At 39.3% G+C, this 26,222-nt stretch overlaps 1 protein-coding gene across 1 annotated transcript in view; it reads right to left on the bottom strand.

Moving 5' to 3' along the window:
* LOC128649970 (uncharacterized) overlaps nt 1-21,804 on the bottom strand; it is a 285,651-nt gene extending 263,847 nt beyond the window's left edge. Inside the window, exon 1 of the mRNA XM_053703554.1 lies at nt 21,481-21,804. Coding sequence (XP_053559529.1) covers nt 21,481-21,804 — 324 coding nt within the window. The remainder of the gene's footprint in view (nt 1-21,480) is intronic.
* Between the last annotated feature and the right edge of the window lie 4,418 nt (nt 21,805-26,222).

Raw genomic sequence — 26,222 nt, 5'->3', positions numbered from 1 at the left:
AATTAAATAACACTAGCAGACTGATGTAAAAGTTTTTTTTTAAAAAAAATTACACTAATGTTACAACAGATATGAGTGGTGGCACTGAGGATGGAAGTAGGCACAGTATATGCTAGAGGGCCTGAAACACAGGCTGGCACTAGTGGCAGGCTGGTCTGGCAACTAAAATTAAATAACACTAGCAGACTGATGAAAAAGTTTTTTTAAAAACATTTACACTAATGTTACAACAGATATGAGTGGTGGCACTGAGGATGGAAGTAGGCACAGTATATGCTGGGAGCCTGACACACAGGCTGGCACTAGTGGCAGACTGGCCGGGCAGCTAAAATTAAATAACACTAGCAGACTGATGTAAAAGTTTTTTTAAAAACATTTACACTAATGTTACAACAGATATGAGTGGTGGCACTGAGGATGGAAGTAGGCACAGTATATGCTGGGAGCCTGACACACAGGCTGGCACTAGTGGCAGGCTGGCCTGGCAACTAAAATTAAATAACACTAGCAGACTGATGAAAAAGTTTTTTTTTTAATACACTAATGTTACAACAAATATGAGTGGTGGCACTGAGGATGGAAGTAGGCACAGTATATGCTGTGAATCTGACACACAGGCTGGCACTAGGCTGGCCTGGCAACTAAAATTAAATAACACTAGCAGACTGATGTAAAAGTTTTTTTTAAAAAAGTTACACTAATGTTACAACAGATATGAGTGGTGGCACTGAGGATGGAAGTAGGCACAGTATATGCTGGGAGCCTGACACACAGGCTGGCACTAGTGGCAGGCTGGCCTGGCAACTAAAATTAAATAACACTAGCAGACTGATGTAAAAGTTTTTTTAAAAAAAAATTACACTAATGTTACAACAAATATGAGTGGTGGCACTGAGGATGGAAGTAGGCACAGTATATGCTGTGAATCTGACACACAGGCTGGCACTAGGCTGGCCTGGCAACTAAAATTAAATAACACTAGCAGACTGATGTAAATTTTTTTTTTTTTTTTAATTACACTAATGTTACAACAGATATGAGTGGTGGCACTGAGGATGGAAGTAGGCACAGTATATGCTAGAGGGCCTGAAACACAGGCTGGCACTAGTGGCAGGCTGGCCTGGCAACTAAAATTGAATAACACTAGCAGACTGATGTAAAAGGTTTTTTTTTAAAAGTTACACTAATGTTACAACAGATATGAGTGGTGGCACTGAGGATGGAAGTAGGCACGGTATATGCTGGGAGCCTGACACACAGGCTGGCACTAGTGGCAGGCTGGCCTGGCAACTAAAATTAAATAACACTAACAGACTGATGTAAAAGTTTTTTTAAAAAAAATTACACTAATGTTACAACAGATATGAGTGGTGGCACTGAGGATGGAAGTAGGCACAGTATATGCTGTGAGCCTGACACACAGGCTGGCACTAGGCTGGCCTGGCAACTAAAATTAAATAACACTAGCAGACTGATGTAAAAGTTTTTTTTAAAAAAATTTACACTAATGTTACAACAGATATGAGTGGTGGCACTGAGGATGGAAGTAGGCACAGTATATGCTGGGAGCCTGACACACAGGCTGGCACTAGTGGCAGGCTGGCCTGGCAACTAAAATTAAATAACACTAGCAGACTGATGTAAAAGTTTTTTTTTTTAAATTTACACTAATGTTACAACAGATATGAGTGGTGGCACTGAGGATGGAAGTAGGCACAGTATATGCTGGGAGCCTGACACACAGGCTGGCACTAGTGGCAGGCTGGCCTGGCAACTAAAATTAAATAACACTAGCATACTGATGTAAAAGTTTTTTTTAAAAAAAATTACACTAATGTTACACCAGATATGAGTGGTGGCTCTGAGGCTGGCAGTGGCAGGCTGGCCTGGCAACTGAAATTAGATTACACTAGCAGACTGATGTAAAAGTTTTTTTTTTTTAAATTACACTAATGTTACACTAGATATGAGTGGTGGAAAAAAGAGCAATTAGGCACAGTATATGCTGTGGGCCTGACACACAGGCCTGCTGGAAAATGAAATTAGATTACACTAGCAAACTGATGTAAAAGTTTTTTTTTTTTTAAATTTACACTAATGTTACACTAGATATGAGTGGTGGCAGTGAGCAAGTAGGCACAGTATATGCTGTGAGCCTCACACACAGGCTGACAGGCAGGCAAATGCAATTAGATTACAAAAAACAAAAACAAAAAAACGACTGTAGTTCTAGCCCTAAAACGGGCTTTTTGGGCAGAAGTTCTAGCCCTAAAAAGGGCTTTTTGGGGTGCTGTCCTTACAGCAGAGATCAGATGAGTCCTTCAGGACTGTAGTGGACACTGAATACACTAGCCTAGCTATCAATTTCCCTATAAAATCACCAGCAGCAGCACTATCCCTCCTCTCACTAAGAATGCAGGATCAGAATGAATCTAAAATGGCTGCTGCCCAGGAGCTGGGAGGGTCTGGGATTGAGTGTCTCCTGCTGATTGGCTGAAATGTGTCTGCAGACTGTGAGATACAGGGTCAAAGTACAAAGTTTACTCAATGATGACGAATAGGGAGCGGATCGAACATCGCATATGTTCACCCGCCGTGGCAAACGCGAACAAGCTAAGATCACCGGGAACTGTTCTCCGGCGAACTGTTCGCGACATCACTACTGGCTACCCCAATCCGACACTATCTCCTTGGGTAACCCATGTAAACGGAAGACCTCACGGGCAAAAATTGAAGCAAGCTCCTGAGCGGTAGGCAACTTCTTCAAGGGAATGCAATGTGACATTTTAGAAAAACGGTCAACCACCATAAGGATAACAGAATTGCCATTGGAAACAGGGAGCTCGACAATGAAGTCCATGGAAAGATGTGTCCAAGGACGCTCACCATTAGCAATAGGTTGAAGAAGACCCACAGGAAGACGTCAAGGAGTCTTATTCTGTGCACAAACTGAGCAGGAGGCAACATACGCAGCAACATCAGAACGAAGACCTGGCCACCAGAATTGTCGAGTGACAGACCAAATCATTTCATTCTTGCCTGGGTGACCTGTGGCTTTAGGATAGTGGTAAGTGTGCAAAAGTTTAGTTCGAAGATTCTCAGGAACAAAACACTTACCACTAGGTTTCTCAGGAGGTGCATTGGATTGTGCAGCCAGGATCTCCTCTCCCAAGGGAGAAGTCAAATTAGTACGTATGGTAGCCAAAATATGGTCAGGAGGTATAACTGGAGTAGGTACAGACTCCTCCTTGGACAGAGGTGAAAATTGTCGAGAGAGGGCATCAGCCCTAACATTCTTACTACCAGGCAGGTAGGAGACCACATAATTAAAACGAGACAAAAATAGCACCCTTCTGGCCTGTCGGGGCGACAAACATTTTGCTTCAGATAGATAAGTTAAATTATTGTGGTCAGTAAGAATGAGCACCCTCGAGAAGATGCCTCCATTCCTTGAGTGCCAAAATTATGGTCAGTAATTCCCTGTCGCCAATTTCATAATTGCACTCCGCGGGAGACAATTTCTTAGAGAATAAACCACACGGATGCAAGGAACCGTCAGGTGTAGGACGTTGAGACAAGAGAGCACCTACTCCAGTCTCAGACGCATCGACCTCAAGAACGAAAGGCAGGACAGGGTTAGGATGAGCCAGAACTGGAGCAGCAGCAAAGGCAGTCTTAAGACTATCAAAGGCCTTAATGGCAGTAGGTGACCAATGGAGTGGATCATTCTCTTTACGGGTCATGTCTGTGATAGGTTTGACCAAGGAAGAAAAGTGTTTAATAAACATTCTATAGTAATTGGCGAACCCCAAAAAACGTTGAATACACCAAAGACCAACTGGGCGAGGCCACTGCAGAACTGCAGATAACTTGTCAGGATCCATGGAGAACCCTGCAATGGAGATAACATAACCTAGGAAGGTTACTTGAGTCTGATGGAACTCACATTTCTCAAGTTTACAAAACAGGCCATTCTCACATAGTCTCTGAAGAACCTGTGTAACATCAGAATGATGAGCCTCAAGTGTGGGTGAGTGTATGAGGATGTCGTCTAAGTACACCACAACACACTGTTGCAACATATCTCGTAGGACATCATTAATAAATTCCTGAAAAACAGCAGGAGCATTACATAGGCCAAAGGGCATTACAAGATACTCATAATGCCCACTGGTGTTAAATGCTGTTTTCCATTCGTGGCCCTCCTTGATCCTAACGAGATTGTATGCTCCTCTCAAATCAAGCTTAGTTAAGACCGTAGCTCCCTTGAGGCGGTCAAAGAGTTCCGTAATGAGCGGAATAGGGTAAGCATTCTTAATGGTAAGATGATTAAGACCCCTATAATCGATGCATGGTCTTAACTCACCACCAGCCCCTGCAGGAGAGCAGGATTTGCGGATGATCCCCTGCGACAGAGCATCGGAAACATACTCCTCCATAGCACAATTCTCTGCAACAGACAGAAGGTAAACCCGGCCCCGAGGAGGAAAGGCTCTGGGTTGCAGGTCTATGGCACAATCGTAAGACCGGTGAGGAGGCAACGTACCGGCACACACCTTGTCAAAAATGTCTAGGAACTCTCGGTACTCCTCTGGCAATTGAGATACTGAAGAAGTGCACAAGACTTTAACTGGTTTCTGAAGACAAGTGGAAATACATTGCGGAGACCACAACAAAATTTCGGACCTGCACCAGTCGAGACTGGGATTGTGCTTTTGAAGCCAGGGATAACCCAGAACAACCAGAAAATGTGGAGAGTTTATCACCTGGAACTGGAGGGTTTCAAAATGGAGAACCCCAACAGCCAGGGACAACGGAGCTGTTTCGTGAGTAACGAGTGCGGGCTGAAGGGGAGCGCAAGCAAGTGGAATGGCCCGAGGCAAAACAGGAATAGAGTGCTTCGATACAAAAGCACTGTCAATGAAATAGCCCACAGCACCGGAGTCAACAAGAGCCTGGGTGACTATGGAGGAGTCCACCCAGAAAAGGACAACCGTGACCAAAGGTTTCTCCTTTAGCGGTTCCAGGGACAAGGATAAACCACCTAAGGTCTGCCCCTGACAGGACCTTAGGTATGAGCGTTTCCCGGCCGTGTAGGACAAGACCTCAAAAGGTGGCCCTGTAACCCACAATAGAGGCAGAGCCCCTCCCTCCTCCTAAAGGCCCTCTCCGCCGCGGAGAGATGTGTGAATCCCAACTGCATTGACTCAGCAGTACCTGGTGACTCGGGACCAAGAGGCATGGGAGGAGAGGGAGGCATAGGTGGGAACGAACACGTAGGAGACAATGGAACAGGAGGCTTCCGCAAGCGCTCCTTGAAAGAAGGCCTCTCACTTAGTCTGATGTCAATTAGGATCAAAAAAGACACCAATGCCTCGAGATCTTCTGGGAAATCTCTGGCAGCAGCTTCGTCTTTAATCGCATCAGAGAGCCCATGAAAGAAGGCGGCAACAAGGGCTTCATTGTTCCAGCCTACCTCTGCTGCAAGCGTACGGAACTCAATGGCATACTGAGCAACATATCTTGTACGTTGCTGAATGGACATGAGTCGTTTAGCAGCAGAGGAGGAGCGAGCTGAAACATCAAATACCCTTCGAGAGGAGGCCACAAATTCAGGGTAATTTGAAATCACAGGTTTATTAGTCTCCCACAAGGGATTAGCCCAGGCAAGAGCTGTGTCAGAGAGTAATGAGATGAGAAATCCCACCTTAGCTCTGTCAGAGAGAAACGCCTGAGGTAACATCTCAAAGTAAATGCCCACCTGGTTCAAAAACCCTCTGCACTGATTAGGATCACCTCCATATTGCTGAGGTAGAGGTGCAGAACCGGACAAGCTCCTGGTAGGACTAGGTGCATCAGTGGAAACAGGAGCAGCCATAACTTGCGGGACACTTTGGTCCAAATGTGCAGTGCGAGTCAGCAGGGTTTGCAGGGCTAGTGTAAATTGATCCAAGCGGTGATCCTGTTCATCCATCCTGGAAATTATGGCAGATAAAGGTGGTTTATTAGCACCATCAGGATTCATGGCCCTTGCATAATGTCAAAGTGCCAGGAATCAGACTGAGGCGAGAAGTGCAAAAATAATCACACCTTTATTAATAGGAAAAAATAATAAAAAGTCCACAAGTCAAATAAAAAGCCAGGAGTCAAAACCTAGAGCTGGTAGTCAGACGAGCCGAGTCAGGAGCCAAAGCGAATAGTCAGACGAGCCGGAGTCAGGAACAAGGAAAACAGCAGAGTCAGGAACAAGCCTGGGATCAGGAACCAGGAGGGACGTCAGACAGCCAGGTAATACACAGGAGCTCTCACAAACAGGTCTGAGACAACACAAGGGCAAAGCATACTGAACAGAGGCCCTTTAAATAATAAGTGATGAAAACTGCATCCTGTCTCACATGGATGATGTAAACCAGTCTGGCCATAAAAGGAAGTTCAGGAAGTGAGCAGCATCTCCCAGAATGCACCAAAGTCAGCAAGAGAGGTGAGTAAAATGGCTGCCAGCAGCACATGGTAAACAAGTCAGGCAAAAACCCTGACATGGTGGCTTTGCTGCTAGTTGTGTCAGTAGTAGCAGCACTAGAGTGGTGGCTTTGCTGTTAGTTGTGTCAGTAGTAGCAGCACTAGAGTGGTGGCTTTGCTGATAGTTGTGTCAGTAGTAGCAGCTCTAGTGATGGTGGCTTTGTTGCTAGTTGTGTCAGTAGTAGCAGCACTAGAGTGGTGGCTTTGCTGCTAGTTGTGTCAGTAGTAGCAGCACTAGTGATGGTGGCTTTGTTGCTAGTTATGTCAGTAGTAGCAGCACTAGAGTGGTGGCTTTGCTGTTAGTTGTGTCAGTAGTAGCAGCACTAGAGTGGTGGCTTTGCTGTTAGTTGTGTCAGTAGTAGCAGCACTAGAATGATGGCTTTGATGCTAGTTGTGTCAGTAGTAGCAGCACTAGTGATGGTGGTTTTGCTGCTAGTTGTGTCAGTAGTAGCAGCACTAGAGTGGTGGCTTTGCTGCTAGTTGTGTCAGTATAAGAAAATGTAGATAGAGAAATGGATATAACAGAGCACTCAAAAAATACTGAATAGAGATAATTCAATATGTCAGTGGACTTGCAGGGTTCGGGCTTGTTATATAAAACATAACTTATAATAGTGTTAGAATAAAAAATATATATATAAGTGGTGACAAACCATTCACTCATTCATTGTGTGTATAAAAACAGTTAAAATAGATGGTGAATGCTGTAATGCCAGGTATAAACCATTCTGTGTGTGTTAAATGGGTAGGTCTGGCAGGGAAGCACCATAAAATGCTCGCGGATTGCACATATACTGATCTACAAAAGAGGATTGACCTCGCACAATAATTAAATCTAACTAGTGCAATACTGGAGCGGTGCTGTCAACTGTCAGAGTCCCACACTGTATCTATAGTACAAATTTGCGATTAACAATAAGTCCCACAAATATAGAAATACCGGTCTGTCGCATGAGCCTATTCAAAATAAAAAGCCTAGTATAAATAATATAGAAGTCACTTGTATATCAATGTCCATTCATTGCCATTATTGGTTTAACACACGCAAAGCAAAGTTACAGCATTCATACAGAGCGCCTGATGCGCATTTCGCCACGTCCGTGGCTTTCTCAAAGGCTAACCCGTCTTGCGTCGTCCTACGAGCTTAAATACTACTTCAAGCCAATCCGGGGTGAGTATTCATACACACCCCCATAGTGCTGGCCAATCGTTAATGACCTACCCAATTGGGTAGCAGTCCGTCACATGACTTGACTAGATGGTGACGTCGATAGATAGGCGTGAACTTTCACCAAGTGTAAATATATTGTCAATTGATATCTGCGAGAGTGCCATCAAAGAGGTATAGACAGAATTATATATCACGCAGTTATCATTAAGAGCATTTGTTTCACGTCTAGTGTAGTAACCAACCTATGTAGTTAGTGTCTTTACTTATCGTTACTGGTGGTTTTAGTTCAAAGTACTTCACTCTGTCAATCCTTATTCGGTACTCATTACTACCATCACATGTTAATAAGAGTTCATGGCATACATTGTGTTAATTCCATACATGCCAGTACACAACATATGTATTAATTATACAGTTTGCAACTGTGCATGTGAACAGGTCTAGTTATTGTGGTAATTAGACAATTCCCATGTTCATATCTAGGGGACCCCTGCTACCAAAGTGAAGGAGCGAGGTAATGTTCGTCCACCTCACAATCATATTTTGTCTGTTTAATAGTTAATAAAGAATATCAAACAATTCTGTATAAAATAGTTACATTCTTCAGCTATACATTGGACAGACTGGAATCTATGTACAACGTGTGTATTTAATATTTACACGCAGGTTTAAACCACACTATGTTCTTGTTTTCCATTAGCAATTACACGTTCCCACATCTTGCAGGATCCATGAAGTGTGTTATTTCAATTAGAAATGCCAACATACTGTTATCTTATAGTTCTATATGAGTGATAAGCGCATGGCCAAATCCATGTTTCTGTTCAGATATTTATGTCCCATATCAGTGTAATAAACACAAAGTTAAATCCATGATTTTATCTGGATATTTGGATTCTCTATATATGTGTTTAAATGTAATTGGGTAATTATTGGTTCATGTTACTAGTGACGAGTGTGCCTAATATTTGCAAGCATCAACTAGCCATATTATATTTCATTTTCTATTACTAATTACATATTCACACCCCTTGCAGGATCCATGGAGTGTGTTATTTCAATTAGTAATACTAACATACTGAAACCTCATAGTTCAGTAATATTTTAAATTATATTATAGGACAAAGAGCCCAGGTGATACTGTCAATTACTACATATCTCAGTAATTCAGACAAGTGTATATCTTGCAGCGCCACAACAAATACCATACAGGCTATACCTCATAAAGGCGGAATCTCCCAACCAGATTCCGGTGTGTCAAATTAGAAAATAAATTGCCAAGGTACAGCGCTACACTGCCCCTAATGGGGGTTGTGTGGCTTAAGATGGTGTCCACGACAAGTTAGATTATTGGTGATATAAAATTAGATGTGTATATATATATAATATAAAGATAATATAAAAATATGGGATAAAATGTAACAATAATTTTTATTCTTATTCAAAGAAAAATACAAGAAATATAAGGTGTGGTTAGAGAAAAAACTTAAGGTTGCGGTGAAGCTATAGATTTAACTCTATCGCCTAGATTTGGAGTTTTGCGGTACCCGTCAAAACCAGCGTTAGGGGGTCCTAACTCTGGTTTTTACCGCCCGCTGGTATTTGGAGTCAGTCATTAAAGGGTCTAATGCTCACTTTGCAGCTGCGACTTTTCCATACCGCAGATCCCCCTACGCCAATTGCGTATCCTATCTTTTCAATGGGATCTTTCTAACGCCGGTATTTAGAGTCTTGGCTGAAGTGAGCGTTAGAAATCTAACAACAAAACTCCAGCCGCAGAAAAAAAACAGGAGTTAGGAGCTTTCTGGGCTAACGCCGGTTCATAAAGCTCTTAACTACTGTGCTCTAAAGTACACTAACACCCATAAACTACCTATGTACCCCTAAACCGAGGTCCCCCCACATCGCCGCCACTATAATAAAAAATTTTAACCCCTAATCTGCCGACCGCACACCGCCGCCACCTACGTTATACTTATGTACCCCTAATCTGCTGCCCCTAACACCGCCGACCCCTATATTATATTTATTAACCCCTAATCTGCCCCCCTCAACGTCCCCAACACCTACCTACACTTATTAACCCCTAATCTGCCGACCGGACCTCGCTGCTACTATAATAAAGTTATTAACCCCTAATCCGCCTCACTCCCGCCTCAATAACCCTATAATAAATAGTATTAACCCCTAATCTGCCCTCCCTAACCTCACCGACACCTAACTTCAAGTATTAACCCCTAATCTGCCGACCGGACCTCACCGCTACTATAATAAATGTATTAACCCCTAAAGCTAAGTCTAACCCTAACACTAACACCACCCTAAGTTAAATATAATTTAAATCTAACGAAATAAATTAACTCTTATTAAATAAATTATTCCTATTTAAAGCTAAATACTTACCTGTAAAATAAACCCTAATATAGATACAATATAATGAATAATTATATTGTAGCTATTTTAGGATTAATATTTATTTTACAGGCAACTTTGTAATTATTTTAACCAGGTACAATAGCTATTAAATAGTTAATAACTATTTAATAGCTACCTAGTTAAAATAATTACAAAATTACCTGTAAAATAAATCCTAACCTAAGTTACAATTAAACCTAACACTACACTATCAATAAATTAATTAAATACAATACCTACAAATAAATACAATTAAATAAACTAACTAAAGTACAAAAAATAAAAAAGAACTAAGTTACAAAAAATAAAAAAATATTTACAAACATTAGAAAAATATTACAACAATTTTAAACTAATTACACCTACTCTAAGCCCCCTAATAAAATAACAAAGCCCCCCAAAATAAAAAAATGCCCTACCCTATTCTAAAATTAAAATAGAAAAGCTCTTTTACTTTACCAGCCCTTAAAAGGGCCATTTGCGGGGCATGCCCCAAAGAATTCAGCTCTTTGGCCTGGAAAAAAAAACATACAATACCCCCCCCAACATTACAACCCACCACCCACATACCCCTAATCTAACCCAAACCCCCCTTAAATAAACCTAACACTAAGCCCCTGAAGATCTTCCTACCTTATCTTCACCACACCGGGTACCACCGATCCGTCCTGGCTCCGATGTCTTGATCCAAGTCCTAGCGGGGGGACGAAGACATCCATCCTCCGGCTGAAGTCTTGATCCAAGCGGGCAGAAGAGGACATCCGGACTGGCAAACATCTTCATCCAGGCGGCATCTTCTATGTTCTTCCATCCGATGACGAGTGGCTGATCTTCAAGACCTCCAGCGCAGATCCATCCTCTTCTTCTTCTGACGACTAGACGACGAATGAAGGTTCCTTTAAGGGACGTCATCCAAGATGGCGTCCCTCGAATTCCGATTGGCTGATAGGATTCTATCAGCCAATCGGAATTAAGGTAGGAAAATTCTGATTGGCTGATGGAATCAGCCAATCAGATTCAAGTTCAATCCGATTGGCTGATCCAATCAGCCAATCAGATTGAGCTCGCATTCTATTGGCTGTTCCGATCAGCCAATAGAATGTGAGCTCAATCTGATTGGCTGATCCACCTACCATAATTCCGATTGGCTGATAGAATCCTATCAGCCAATCGGAATTCGAGGGACGCCATCTTGGATGACGTCCCTTAAAGGAACCTTCATTCGTCGTCTAGTCGTCGGAAGAAGAGGATGGATCCGCGCCGGAGGTCTTGAAGATCAGCCGCTCGTCATCGGATGGAAGAACATAGAAGATGCCGCCTGGATGAAGATGTTTGCTGGTCCGGATGTCCTCTTCTGCCCGCTTGGATCAAGACTTCAGCCGGAGGATGGATGTCTTCAGCCCCCACTTGGGCTTGGATCAAGACATCGGAGCCAGGACGGATCGGTGGTACCCGGTGTGTGGAAGATAAGGTAGGAAGATCTTCAGGGGCTTAGTGTTAGGTTTATTTAAGGGGGGTTTGGGTTAGATTAGGTGTATGTGGGTGGTGGGTTGTAATGTTGGGGGGGGTATTGTATATTTTTTTTCCAGACAAAAGAGCTGAATTCTTTGGGGCATGCCCCGCAAATGGCCCTTTAAAGGGCTGGTAAGGTAAAAGAGCTTTTCTATTTTAATTTTAGAATAGGGTAGGGCATTTTTTTATTTTGGGGGGCTTTGTTATTTTATTAGGGGGCTTAGAGTAGGTGTAATTAGTTTAAAATTGTTGTAATATTTTTCTAATGTTTGTAAATATTTTTGTATTTTTTGTAACTTAGTTCTTTTTTATTTTTTGTACTTTAGTTAGTTTATTTAATTGTATTTATTTGTAGGTATTGTATTTAATTAATTTATTGATAGTGTAGTGTTAGGTTTAATTGTATTTAATTGTAGGTATTTGTATGTAATTAATTTATTGATAGTGTAGTGTTAGGTTTAATTGTAACTTAGGTTAGGATTTATTTTACAGGTAATTTTGTAATTATTTTAACTAGGTAGCTATTAAATAGTTATTAACTATTTAATAGCTATTGTACCTGGTTAAAATAAATACAAAGTTGCCTGTAAAATAAATATAAATCCTAAAATAGCTACAATATAATTATTCGTTATATTGTAGCTATATTAGGGTTTATTTTACAGGTAAGTATTTAGCTTTAAATAGGAATAATTTATTTAATAAGAGTTAATTTATTTCGTTAGAATAAAATTATATTTAACTTAGGGGGGTGTTAGTGTTAGGGTTAGACTTAGCTTTAGGGGTTAATAAATTTATTAGAGTAGCGGTGAGGTCCGGTCGGCAGATTAGGGGTTAATAATTGAAGTTAGGTGTCGGCGATGTTAGGGAGGGCAGATTAGGGGTTAATACTATTTCTTATAGGGTTATTGAGGCGGATTAGGGGTTAATAACTTTATTATAGTAGCGGTGAGGTCCGGTCGGCAGATTAGGGGTTAATTATTGTAGGTAGCTGGCGGCAACGTTGTGGGGGGAAGATTAGGGGTTAATAAATATAATATAGGGGTCGGCGGTGTTAGGGGCAGCAGATTAGGGGTACATAGCTATAATGTAGGTTGCGGCGGTGTACGGAGCGGCAGATTAGGGGTTAAAAAAAATATGCAGGGGTCAGCGATAGCGGGGGCGGCAGATTAGGGGTTAATAAGTGTAAGGTTAGGGGTGTTTAGACTCAGGGTACATGTTAGGGTGTTAGGTGCAGACGTAGGAAGTGTTTCCCCATAGGAAACAATGGGGCTGAGTTAGGAGCTGAACGCTGCTTTTTTGCAGGTGTTAGGTTTTTTTTTCAGCTCAAACTGTCCCATTGTTTCCTATGGGGGAATCGTGCACGAGCACTTTTTTGAAGCTGGCCACGTCCGTAAGCACCGCTGGTATTTATAGTTGCAGTGGCGGTAAATATGCTATACGCTCCTTTTTTGGAGCCTAACGCAGCCATTCTGTGAACTCTAAATACCAGCGGTATTTAAAAGGTGCGGCCAAAAAAAAGCATGCGTAGCTAACGCACCCCTTTGGCCGCAAAACTCTAAATCTAGCCGTTAATTAGGAGTTATACAAAAATATGCTATCCTTATAGTATCACTGATATAAATGAATGTCAATCTATTAGGATCCTAATGAATGTCCTATTATATGTCCAGATAATGGTGTCCAAAAGTTGATGTCCAGAAATTAGGTGTCCAGAGAATTAAATAAATTAGTTAGATGTCCAAATAATTACATATGTGTCCAAAAACAATTTATCCAATTTATCCAAAAAAGAACTTGATTCATCCAAAAGAATATATATATATCCAGAAGTGTAGGTGGGTGGTGATCCAAATCTTTTGAGTGTTAAAAAACTCAAAAAATGCAGTGAACAATTACAAATAAAAATAAAAATAAAAATATGCAAAAAGTATAAAAAGTTTTGGTTAACAAACCGTGTGAGAAAAAAAGAGAAAACTCGAGTGGTCACGCATCAATCGGACCAGGCGAAGCATTATAACTTCATAATTTGATCAGGTACAAGAGGACATCCTAACTACTGATACACCTTTTGAGAAGAGGAACATCATCTTAGTATCCTCACACATTCACATTTTTTAGCTATCCACAACTACCTATTTCATGAACATTTCATTTGGGTAACAATAAGATTAACATAAAGACCACTTGGAAATATTTTTCATCATTTTTTCATAATTTTTTTGCCATCACAAGGATTCACCAATTTTTTACCAAGGACATTTTTTAGGCCACTTTTTTGACACATTTTTAGGGCCCATTTTTAGGTGTACACCTTAATTTATACTGTTTTTTTCTCACACGGTTTGTTAACCAAAACTTTTTATACTTTTTGCATATTTTTATTTTTATTTGTAATTGTTCACTGCATTTTTAGAGTTTTTTAACACACAATTAAAAGATTTGGATCACCACCCACCTACACTTCTGGATATATATATTTTCTTTTGGATGAATCAAGTTCTTTTTTGGATAAATTGGATAAATTGTTTTTGGACACATATGTAATTATTTGGACATCTAACTAATTTATTTAATTCTCTGGACACCTAATTTCTGGACATCAACTTTTGGACACCATTATCTGGACATATAATAGGACATTCATTAGGATCCTAATATATTGACATTCATTTATATCAGTGATACTATAAGGATAGCATATTTTTGTATAACTCCTAATATAAAGTTTAATCTATAGCTTCACCGCAACCTTAATTTTTTTCTCTAACCACACCTTATATTTCTTGTATTTTTCTTTGAATAAGAATAAAAATAATTGTTACATTTTATCCCATATTTTTATATTATCTTTATATTATATATATATATACACATGTAATTTTGTATCACCAATAATCTAACTTGTCGTGGACACCATCTTAAGCCACACAACCCCCATTAGGGGCAGTGTAGTGCTGTACCTTGACAATTTATTTTCTACATATCTCAGTGACTTATATGCTGAGCCATTTAGTTCGAGTTATGAGTTATACAAATGTTGTTACGTTATAAGTGATAAACACATAGTCAAATCCATATTTCCGTTCGGATTTTTTGTCCCCCATTGATGCGATAAACACATAGTTAAATCCATGTCTCTGTCTCTTTATTGATTTTTATTTTGATTCTCAGTGTGTGTATTTAGATGTAATTAAGTAATTGTTGGTCCATGTTACTGATGGTTCAGAGATTTCGAATACAGATAACTCATAATTGTAACATATATTACATTGTTTGTGGATAATGTTGCTAATTAATCCCTTTTGTTAACTAATATAGTACACAACGGCAGGGTCTTATTGTTAGTTTTAGTTACCAATTTTATAAGAAAGAATTATATCCATCTTGTTCATTGAGACCCAAAGGTGCTAGGGTATCCAACCAAAATATCCAGCGGCATTCAGCTTGAAGTAACATAGTCTCAACATTTCCTGCTCTAATACCAGGTTTTATCACCTGTAGTACTGAGACCTTAAGTTCTGGTTTAGTACCATGGTTTTTCAGGTAGTGTTTAGCCACTGGGGTAAGGTTTTTACCTTTCTCTTGATCTTTTACACAGTTTTTTATGTTACTTATGTGTTCACTCAGTCGCGTACGTAGTTCTCGGGTTCTTATCCCGATATACCTTTTGCCACATTTGCATAGTAAGCAGTATACCACATTTTTGGTTTTGCAATTAGCAAATCAGAGCATCCGTTTTGTACTTCCAGTTCGAGTCACATATTCCCTCTCATTAGAGATATATTGGCAAAAACTACATGTTCCACATGCGTATGTTCTACATATGTATTTGTTCATTCTCCTCTTGGTAAAGTGGCTCTTAACCAACATGTTCCCTATTGTTGGCGCTCTTCTCCAGCTTGTCTTTATTTTATCACCTACGTAAGGTGATAGATCCTTATCAGATTTGAGAATTCCACTGTGTTTATTTAGAATATCAGTGATTTTATCATGGTTATTATTAAACGTGGTCACAAATCTAACTTCTTTATCTGTAGCTTGAACCCTCTTTTTCGGGGTTAATAATGATTCCCTAGAGGTTCTCTTTGCTCTCTGATATGCTTTACGTATTATCCTGCGACTGTAACCTCTGTTTTTGAGTCATATTTTTAATTCTCTTGCTCTCTCATTAAAGACTTTGAAATCTGTGCAGTTTCTCCTTATTCTGAGGAACTCCCCAGTGGGGATTGCATTTTTGGTTCCTCTGGTATGGCAACTATCATACTGAAGGATTGAGTTAGTCGCTGTTTCCTTCCTAAAGAGGTCGGTTTTAATATAGTCATTCTCATCTCTGTAGATATTAATGTCCAAAAATTCTACTTTGTTTCTATTTATACAGTATGTCAATTTCAGATTGATATCATTGTGGTTCAAAATAGAGATAAACTCTTTAAACATCTCTGCACTTCCTGTCCATATTATAAAGAGATCGTCTATGTACCGGCACCACAGGTTTATATGGTCAGTGTATTTCGACATACTTTCATTAAAAACAAATTCGCTCTCCCACCACCCTAAGTAGATGTTTGCATATGTAGGTGCGCAGGAAGACCCCATGGCGGTGCCCTGAATTTATAAGTAGAAGTTGTCATTAAAAACAAAGTAGTTGTGTGTAAGTACAAAACGGAGTAGTTTAATTATAAACTTATTCCTCTCAGATCTATCATTTGATTGCATACTCAGGAAAAATTCTACTGCTCTTAGCCCAAATTCATGTTTAATTGAGGTATAGAGCGATTCTACGTCGCAAGTAATCAGAAAGGAATCCTTGTCTAATATTAAATCATTTACTTTGCTTAAGATATCCATAGTATCTCGAGAATAGGATGGCAATGCCCATATTATCTCTCTCAAGTACAAGTCTAGGAATTTACTTCCTTGTTCACATAGACTATTTATACTCGAGACGATCGGTCTACCTGGCGGTGATTCTTTATTTTTGTGAATTTTGGGTAGAAAATAGATAGTGGCAATCCTTGGATTCTTAACTTGTAGAAAAGACCATTCCTTTGAACTAATTAAATTATCCGCTTTAGCATCATTAATCAGTTTGAGGTAATCAGTCAAAAATTGGGATGTGGGATTGGAGAATAAATGTTTATAACATTTGCGATCATTTAGTTGTCTATTTGCTTCAAAAACGTATTTATCCTTCTCCCAAATTACAATATTACCTCCTTTATCTGATGGTTTGATGATTACATCATCCCAAGAACTGATTTCTTTTAGTGCTTCCTCTTCTTTTTTGCCAATATTTCTTAATTTTGTATCATGTAATTCGAGGAAATCATGCATAACCATTCTTTAAAAAAACCTCTATTTGTGGTACTTTAGATGTTGGTGGCATGTATTGGGATTTTAGTCTGATTTGTTTATCAAGAAACTTATCACTTGTACCTATCTCAGTTTCCTCATTTTCATTTAGTAATTCAATTAGAGTATCTAACGTTTGGAGGTCAGTAGTAGCACTATCCTCATAGGTACTGTACATTTTCTTTAGTATTAATTTCCTACAATAAAGATGTAAATCCTTTATCAAGTCAAATTTATTCAATGGAGGGGAGGGTGAGAATGACAAGCCTCTAGACAGAACATGGTTTTGAGTTTCTGTAATTACAATGGCCTAGATTTGGAGTTTGGCGTTAGCCGTGAAAACCAGCGTTAGAGGCTCCTAACGCTGGTTTTAGGCTAACTCCGGTATTTGGAGTCACTCAAAAAAGGGTCTAACGCTCACTTTTCAGCCGCGACTTTTCCATACCGCAGATCCCCTTACATCATTTGCGTATCCTATCTTTTCAATGGGATCTTCCTAACTCCGGTATTTAGAGTCGTGTCTGAAGTGAGCGTTAGAAATCTAACGACAAAACTCCAGCCGCAGAAAAAAGTCAGTAGTTAAGAGCTTTTTGGGCTAACGCCGGTTCATAAAGCTCTTCACTACTGTACTCTAAAGTACACTATCACCCATAAACTACCTATGTACCCCTAAACCGAGGTCCCCCCACATCGCCGCCACTCGATTAAATTTTTTTAACCCCTAATCTGCCGACCGCCACCTACGTTATACTTATGTACCCCTAATCTGCTGCCCCTAACACTGCCGACCACTATATTATATTTATTAACCCCTAACCTGCCCCCCACAACGTCGCCGCAAACTACCTACACTTATTAATCCCTAATCTGCCGACCGCAAAGCGCCGCCACCTACATTATAGCTATGTACCCCTAATCTGCTGCCCCTAACACCGCCGACCCCTATATTATATTTATTAACCCCTAATCTGCTCCCCACAACGTCGCCTCCACCTGCCTACACTTATTAACCCCTAATCTGCCGAGCGGACCGCACCGCTATTATAATAAAGTTATTAACCCCTAATCCGCCTCACTAACCCTATAATAAATAGTATTAACCCCTAATCTGCCCTCCCTAACATCACCGACACTTAACTTCAATTATTAACCCCTAATCTGCCGACCGGAGCTCACCGCTATTCTAATAAATGTATTAACCCCTAAAGCTAAGTCTAACCCTAACACTAACACCCCCCTAAATTAAATATAATTTTAATCTAACGAAATTAATTAACTCTTATTAAATAAATTATTCCTATTTAAAGCTAAATACTTACCTGTAAAATAAATCCTAATATAGCTACAATATAAATTATAATTACATTTTAGCTATTTTAGGATTAATATTTATTTTACAGGCAACTTTGTATTTATTTTAACCATGTACAATAGCTATTAAATAGTTAAGAACTATTTAATAGTTACCTAGTTAAAATAATTACAACATTACCTGTAAAATAAATCCTAACCTAAGTTACAATTAAACCTAACACTATACTATCATTAAATTAATTAAATAAAATACCTACAATTACCTACAATTAAACCTAACACTACACTATCAATAAATTAATTAAATACAATATCTACAAATAACTACAATGAAATAAACTAACTAAAGTACAAAAAATAAAAAAGAACTAAGTTACAAAAAATAAAAAAATATCTACAAACATAAGAAAAATATTACAACAATTTTAAACTAATTACACCTACTCTAAGCCCCCTAATAAAATAACAAAGACCCCCAAAATAACAAAATGCCCTACCCTATTCTAAATTACTAAAGTTTAAAGCTCTTTTACCTTACCAGCCCTGAACAGGGCCCTTTGCGGGGCATGCCCCAAGAAGTTCAGCTCTTTTGCCTGTAAAAAAAACATACAATACCCCCCCCCCCAACATTACAACCCACCACCCACATACCCCTAATCTAACCCAAACCCCCCTTAAATAAACCTAACACTAAGCCCCTGAAGATCTTCCTGCCTTATCTTCACCATACCAGGTTCACCGATCCGTCCTGAAGAGCTCCTCCGATGTCCTGATCCAAGCCCAAGCGGGGGGCTGAAGATGTCCATGATCCGGTAGAAGTCTTCATCCAAGCGGGGCAGAAGAGGTCTTCCATCCGATTGAAGTCTTCATCCAAGCGGGGCAGAAGAGGTCTTCCATCCGATTGAAGTCCTTATCCAGGCGGCATCTTCTATCGACATCCATCTGGAGCGGAGCGGCAGCATCCTGAAGACCTCCGACGCGGAACATCCATCCTGGCCGACGACTGAACGACGAATGACGGTTCCTTTAAATGACGTCATCCAAGATGGCGTCCCTCGAATTCCAATTGGCTGATAGGATTCTGGTCGTCGGCCAGGATGGATGTTCCGCGTCGGAGGTCTTCAGGATGCTGCCGCTCCGCTCCAGATGGATGTCGATAGAAGATGCCGCCTGGATGAAGACTTCAATCGGATGGAAGACCTCTTCTGCCCCGCTTGGATGAAGACTTCAATCGGATGGAAGACCTCTTCTGCCCCGCTTGGATGAAGACTTCTACCGGATCATGGACATCTTCAGCCCCCCGCTTGGGCTTGGATCAGGACATCGGAGGAGCTCTTCAGGACGGATCAGTGAACCTGGTATGGTGAAGATAAGGTAGGAAGATCTTCAGGGGCTTAGTGTTAGGTTTATTTAAGGGGGGTTTGGGTTAGATTAGGGGTATGTGGGTGGTGGGTTGTACTGTTGGGGGGGGGTATTGTATGTTTTTTTTACAGGCAAAAGAGCTGAACTTCTTGGGGCATGCCCCGCAAAGGGCCCTGTTCAGGGCTGGTAAGGTAAAAGAGCTTTGAACTTTAGTAATTTAGAATAGGGTAGGGCATTTTGTTATTTTGGGGGTCTTTGTTATTTTTTTAGGGGGCTTAGAGTAAGTGTAATTAGTTTAAAATTGTTGTAATATTTTTCTTATGTTTGTAGATATTTTTTTATTTTTTGTAACTTAGTTCTTTTTTATTTTTTGTACTTTAGTTAGTTTATTTCATTGTAGTTATTTGTAGATATTGTATTTAATTAATTTATTGATAGTGTAGTGTTAGGTTTAATTGTAGGTAATTGTAGGTATTTTATTTAATTAATTTAATGATAGTATAGTGTTAGGTTTAATTGTAACTTAGGTTAGGATTTATTTTACAGGTAATGTTGTAATTATTTTAACTATGTAACTATTAAATAGTTCTTAACTATTTAATAGCTATTGTGCATGGTTAAAATAATTACAAAGTTGCCTGTAAAATAAATATTAATCCTAAAATAGCTACAATGAAATTATAATTTATATTGTAGCTATATTAGGATTTATTTTACAGGTAAGTATTTAGCTTTAAATAGGAATAATTTATTTAATAAGAGTTAATTAATTTCGTTAGATTAAAATTATATTTAATTTAGGGGGGTGTTAGTGTTAGGGTTAGACTTAGCTTTAGGGGTTAATACATTTATTAGAATAGCGGTGAGCTCCGGTCAGCAGATTAGGGGTTAATAATTGAAGTTAGGTGTCGGCGATGTTAGGGAGGGCAGATTAGAGGTTAATACTATTTATTATAGGGTTAGTGAGGCGGATTAGGGGTTAATAACTTTATTATAATAGCAGTGCGGTCCGCTCGGCAGATTAGGGGTTAATAAGTGTAGGCAGGTGGAGGCGACTTTGTGGGGAGCAGATTAGGGGTTAATAAATATAATATAGGGGTCGGCGGTGTTAGGGGCAGCAGATTAGGGGTACATAGGGATAATGTAAGTAGCGGCAGTTTACGGAGCGGCAGATTAGGGGTTAAATATAATATGCAGGGGTCAGCTATAGCGGGGGCGGCAGATTAGGGGTTAATAAGTGTAAGGTTAGGGGTGTTTAGACTCGGGGTACATGTTAGAGTGTTAGGTGCAGACGTAGGAAGTGTTTACGCATAGCAAACAATGGGGCTGCGTTAGGAGCTGAACGCGGCATTTTTGCAGGTGTTAGGTTTTTTTTCAGCTCAAACAGCCCCATTGTTTCCTATGGGGGAATCGTGCACGAGCACGTTTTTGAGGCTGGCCGCGTCCGTAAGCAACTCTGGTATCGAGAGTTGAAGCTGCGTTAAATATGCTCTACGCTCCTTTTTTGGAGCCTAACGCAGCCTTTATGTGGACTCTCAATACCAGAGTTATTTTTATGGTGCGGCCAGAAAAAAGCCGGCGTTAGCTACGCGGGTCGTTACCGACAAAACTCTAAATCTAGCCGTTTGTTTGTTAAGTTTATGACTTGTAATTTGTCACTACCCTCATTTACCATTTTGGGCGCTTCCCCCAGTCCTCCCTTCTCCTGTACCCACTGTCGGTTCTGTACCCCCACCTCGTTCGATCTCGTAGGGTTCTGTTTTCCTTTCCCCCTTCTGGTTGGTCTCTCGTATCTTTGTCGAGATGTGTTGTGTCTCTCCCTAAAAAACTACTTTACTGGGTCTGTTAATATTATTCTCAGAATCACTGTCTTCTACCGCCGAAGACTCACAATCTGACTGATGTGTATTCTTTGACGGTGGTAAACTATTGGGTGGCCTTCGTCTAGACTGCTTATCATTCCACGTAAATATCTTTCCCTTTTCAAAGTCTTTTATGTCTCTTTTCATTTTGGAACACTTTGTCTGGATTATCTCTTTTTCTCTTTTATCCAGCTCCTCTCTCATCTCTTTATACGATTGTTTGAATTTATCAAGTGTGTCAAATTTTTGTAACTTCATGTTATAATCACTGATTTCTTTATCTAACTCAGACATGACCTCTGTTTCATAATCTGATAGGATTGCAACCAATATTTCTGAGCAGTTTATTAGTGCCTGTTCCCATCTGTCTTTATAGGTATCAATATGAAAGGAGAAGGTAGGAAATAAGCGTACCCTAAGACCTCTGGGTATAATATGTTTTGCTAGGTATTTGTCATACGCGCTCTTATTCCAAAAAGAGCACGTATGTTTCCTGATTAAATAATTCAAAGATTTCAGACCATCTTCCCAATTGTCTATTTTCCTCGAATTACCTGATACAAAATTAAGAAATATTAGCAAAAAAGAAGAGGAAGCACTAAAAGAAATCAGTTCTTGGGATGATGTAATCATCAAACCATTAGATAAAGGAGGTAATATTGTAATTTGGGAGAAGTATAAATACGTTTTTGAAGCAAATAGACAACTTAATGATCGCAAATGTTATAAACATTTATTCTCCAATCCCACATCCCAATTTTTGACTGATTACCTCAAACTGATTAATGATGCTAAAGCGGATAATTTAATTAGTTCAAAGGAATGGTCTTTTCTACAAGTTAAGAATCCAAGGATTGCCACTATCTATTTTTTACCCAAAATTCACAAAAATAAAGAATCACCGCCAGGTAGACCGATCGTCTCGAGTATAAATAGTCTATGTGAACAAGGAAGTAAATTCCTAGACTTGTACTTGAGAGAGATAGTATGGGCATTGCCATCCTATACTCGAGATACTATGGATATCTTAAGCAAAGTAAATGATTTAATATTAGACAAGGATTCCTTTCTGATTACTTGCGACGTAGAATCGCTCTATACCTCAATTAAACATGAGTCGGAGGAGCTCTTCAGGACGGATCGGTGAACCTGGTATGGTGAAGATAAGGTAGGAAGATCTTCAGGGGCTTAGTGTTAGGTTTATTTAAGGGGGGTTTGGGTTAGATTAGGGGTATGTGGGTGGTGGGTTGTAATGTTGGGGGGGGGTATTGTATGTTTTTTTTACAGGCAAAAGAGCTGAACTTCTTGTGGCATGCCCCGCAAAGGGCCCTGTTCAGGGCTGGTAAGGTAAAAGAGCTTTGAACTTTAGTAATTTAGAATAGGGTAGGGCATTTTGTTATTTTGGGGGTCTTTGTTATTTTTTTAGGGGGCTTAGAGTAAGTGTAATTAGTTTAAAATTGTTGGAATATTTTTCTTATGTTTGTAGATATTTTTTTATTTTTTGTAACTTAGTTCTTTTTTATTTTTTGTACTTTAGTTAGTTTATTTTATTGTAGTTATTTGTAGATATTGTATTTAATTAATTTATTGATAGTGTAGTGTTAGGTTTAATTGTAGGTAATTGTAGGTATTTTATTTAATTAATTTAATGATAGTATAGTGTTAGGTTTAATTGTAACTTAGGTTAGGATTTATTTTACAGGTAATGTTGTAATTATTTTAACTAGGTAACTATTAAATAGTTCTTAACTATTTAATAGCTATTGTACATGGTTAAAATAATTACAAAGTTGCCTGTAAAATAAATATTAATCCTAAAATAGCTACAATGTAATTATAATTTATATTGTAGCTATATTAGGATTTATTTTACAGGTAAGTATTTAGCTTTAAATAGAAATAATTTATTTAATAAGAGTTAATTAATTTCGTTAGATTAAAATTATATTTAATTTAGGGGGGTGTTAGTGTTAGGGTTAGACTTAGCTTTAGGGGTTAATACATTTATTAGAATAGCGGTGAGCTCCGGTTGGCAGATTAGGGGTTAATAATTGAAGTTAGGTGTCGGCGATGTTAGGGAGGGCAGATTAGGGGTTAATACTATTTATTATAGGGTTAGTGAGGCAGATTAGGGGTTAATAACTTTATTATAATAGCGGTGCGGTCCGCTCGGCAGATTAGGGGTTAATAAGTGTAGGCAGGTGGAGGCGACGTTGTGGGGAGCAGATTAGGGGTTAATAAATATAATATAGGGGTCGGCGGTGTTAGGGGCAGCAGATTAGGGGTACATAGGGATAATGTAAGTAGCAGCGGTTTACGGAGCGGCAGATTAGGGGTTAAAAATAATATGCAGGGGTCAGCGATAGCGGGGGCGGCAGATTAGGGGTTAATAAGTGTAAGGTTAGGGGTGTTTAGACTCGGGGTACATGTTAGAGTGTTAGGTGCAGACGTAGGAAGTGTTTACGCATAGCAAACAATGGGGCTGCGTTAGGAGCTGAACGCGGCATTTTTGCAGGTGTTAGGTTTTTTTTCAGCTCAAACAGCCCCATTGTTTCCTATGGGGGAATCGTGCACGAGCACGTTTTTGAGGCTGGCCGCGTCCGTAAGCAACTCTGGTATCGAGAGTTGAAGCTGCGTTAAATATGCTCTATGCTACTTTTTTGGAGCCTAACGTAGCCTTTATGTGGACTCTCAATACCAGAGTTATTTTTATGGTGCGGCCAGAAAAAAGCCGGCATTAGCTACGCGGGTCGTTACCGACAAAACTCTAAATCTAGCCGTTTGTTTGTTAAGTTTATGACTTGTAATTTGTCACTACCCTCATTTACCATTTTGGGCGCTTCCCCCAGTCCTCCCTTCTCCTGTACCCACTGTCGGTTCTGTACCCCCACCTCGTTCGATCTCGTAGGGTTCTGTTTTCCTTTCCCCCTTCTGGTTGGTCTCTCGTATCTTTGTCGAGATGTGTTGTGTCTCTCCCTAAAAAACTACTTGTACTGGGTCTGTTAATATTATTCTCAGAATCACTGTCTTCTATCGCCGAAGACTCACAATCTGACTGATATGTATTCTTTGACGGTGGTAAACTATTGGGTGGCCTTCGTCTAGACTGCTTATCATCCCACGTAAATATCTTTCCCTTTTCAAAGTCTTTTATGTCTCTTTTCATTTTGGAACACTTTGTCTGGATTATCTCTTTTTCTCTTTTATCCAGCTCCTCTCTCATCTCTTTATACGATTGTTTGAATTTATCAAGTGTGTCAAATTTTTGTAACTTCATGTTATAATCACTGATTTCTTTATCTAACTCAGACATGACCTCTGTTTCATAATCTGATAGGATTGCAACCAATATTTCTGAGCAGTTTATTAGTGCCTGTTCCCATCTGTCTTTATAGGTATCAATATGAAAGGAGAAGGTAGGAAATAAGCGTACCCTAAGACCTCTGGGTATAATATGTTTTGCTAGGTATTTGTCATACGCGCTCTTATTCCAAAAAGAGCGCGTATGTTTCCTGATTAAATAATTCAAAGATTTCAGACCATCTTCCCAATTGTCTATTTTCCTCGAATTACCTGATACAAAATTAAGAAATATTAGCAAAAAAGAAGAGGAAGCACTAAAAGAAATCAGTTCTTGGGATGATGTAATCATCAAACCATTAGATAAAGGAGGTAATATTATAATTTGGGAGAAGGATAAATACGTTTTTGAAGCAAATAGACAACTTAATGATCGCAAATGTTATAAACATTTATTCTCCAATCCCACATCCCAATTTTTGACTGATTACCTCAAACTGATTAATGATGCTAAAGCGGATAATTTAATTAGTTCAAAGGAATGGTCTTTTCTACAAGTTAAGAATCCAAGGATTGCCACTATCTATTTTTTACCCAAAATTCACAAAAATAAAGAATCACCGCCAGGTAGACCGATCGTCTCGAGTATAAATAGTCTATGTGAACAAGGAAGTAAATTCCTAGACTTGCACTTGAGAGAGATAGTATGGGCATTGCCATCCTATACTCGAGATACTATGGATATCTTAAGCAAAGTAAATGATTTAATATTAGACAAGGATTCCTTTCTGATTACTTGCGACGTAGAATCGCTCTATGCCTCAATTAAACATGAGTCGGAGGAGCTCTTCAGGACGGATCGGTGAACCTGGTATGGTGAAGATAAGGTAGGAAGATCTTCAGGGGATTAGTGTTAGGTTTATTTAAGGGGGGTTTGGGTTAGATTAGGGGTATGTGGGTGGTGGGTTGTAATGTTGGGGGGGGGTATTGTATGTTTTTTTTACAGGCAAAAGAGCTGAACTTCTTGGGGCATGCCCCGCAAAGGGCCCTGTTCAGGGCTGGTAAGGTAAAAGAGCTTTGAACTTTAGTAATTTAGAATAGGGTAGGGCATTTTGTTATTTTGGGGGTCTTTGTTATTTTTTTAGGGGGCTTAGAGTAAGTGTAATTAGTTTAAAATTGTTGGAATATTTTTCTTATGTTTGTAGATATTTTTTTATTTTTTGTAACTTAGTTCTTTTTTATTTTTTGTACTTTAGTTAGTTTATTTTATTGTAGTTATTTGTAGATATTGTATTTAATTAATTTATTGATAGTGTAGTGTTAGGTTTAATTGTAGGTAATTGTAGGTATTTTATTTAATTAATTTAATGATAGTATAGTGTTAGGTTTAATTGTAACTTAGGTTAGGATTT

This window comes from Bombina bombina, chromosome 2, assembly GCF_027579735.1.
Source record: "Bombina bombina isolate aBomBom1 chromosome 2, aBomBom1.pri, whole genome shotgun sequence".
Lineage (NCBI taxonomy): Eukaryota > Metazoa > Chordata > Amphibia > Anura > Bombinatoridae > Bombina > Bombina bombina.
Note: the sequence above shows the minus strand (reverse complement) of the source record. Positions and strands in the feature narration are given on the sequence as shown.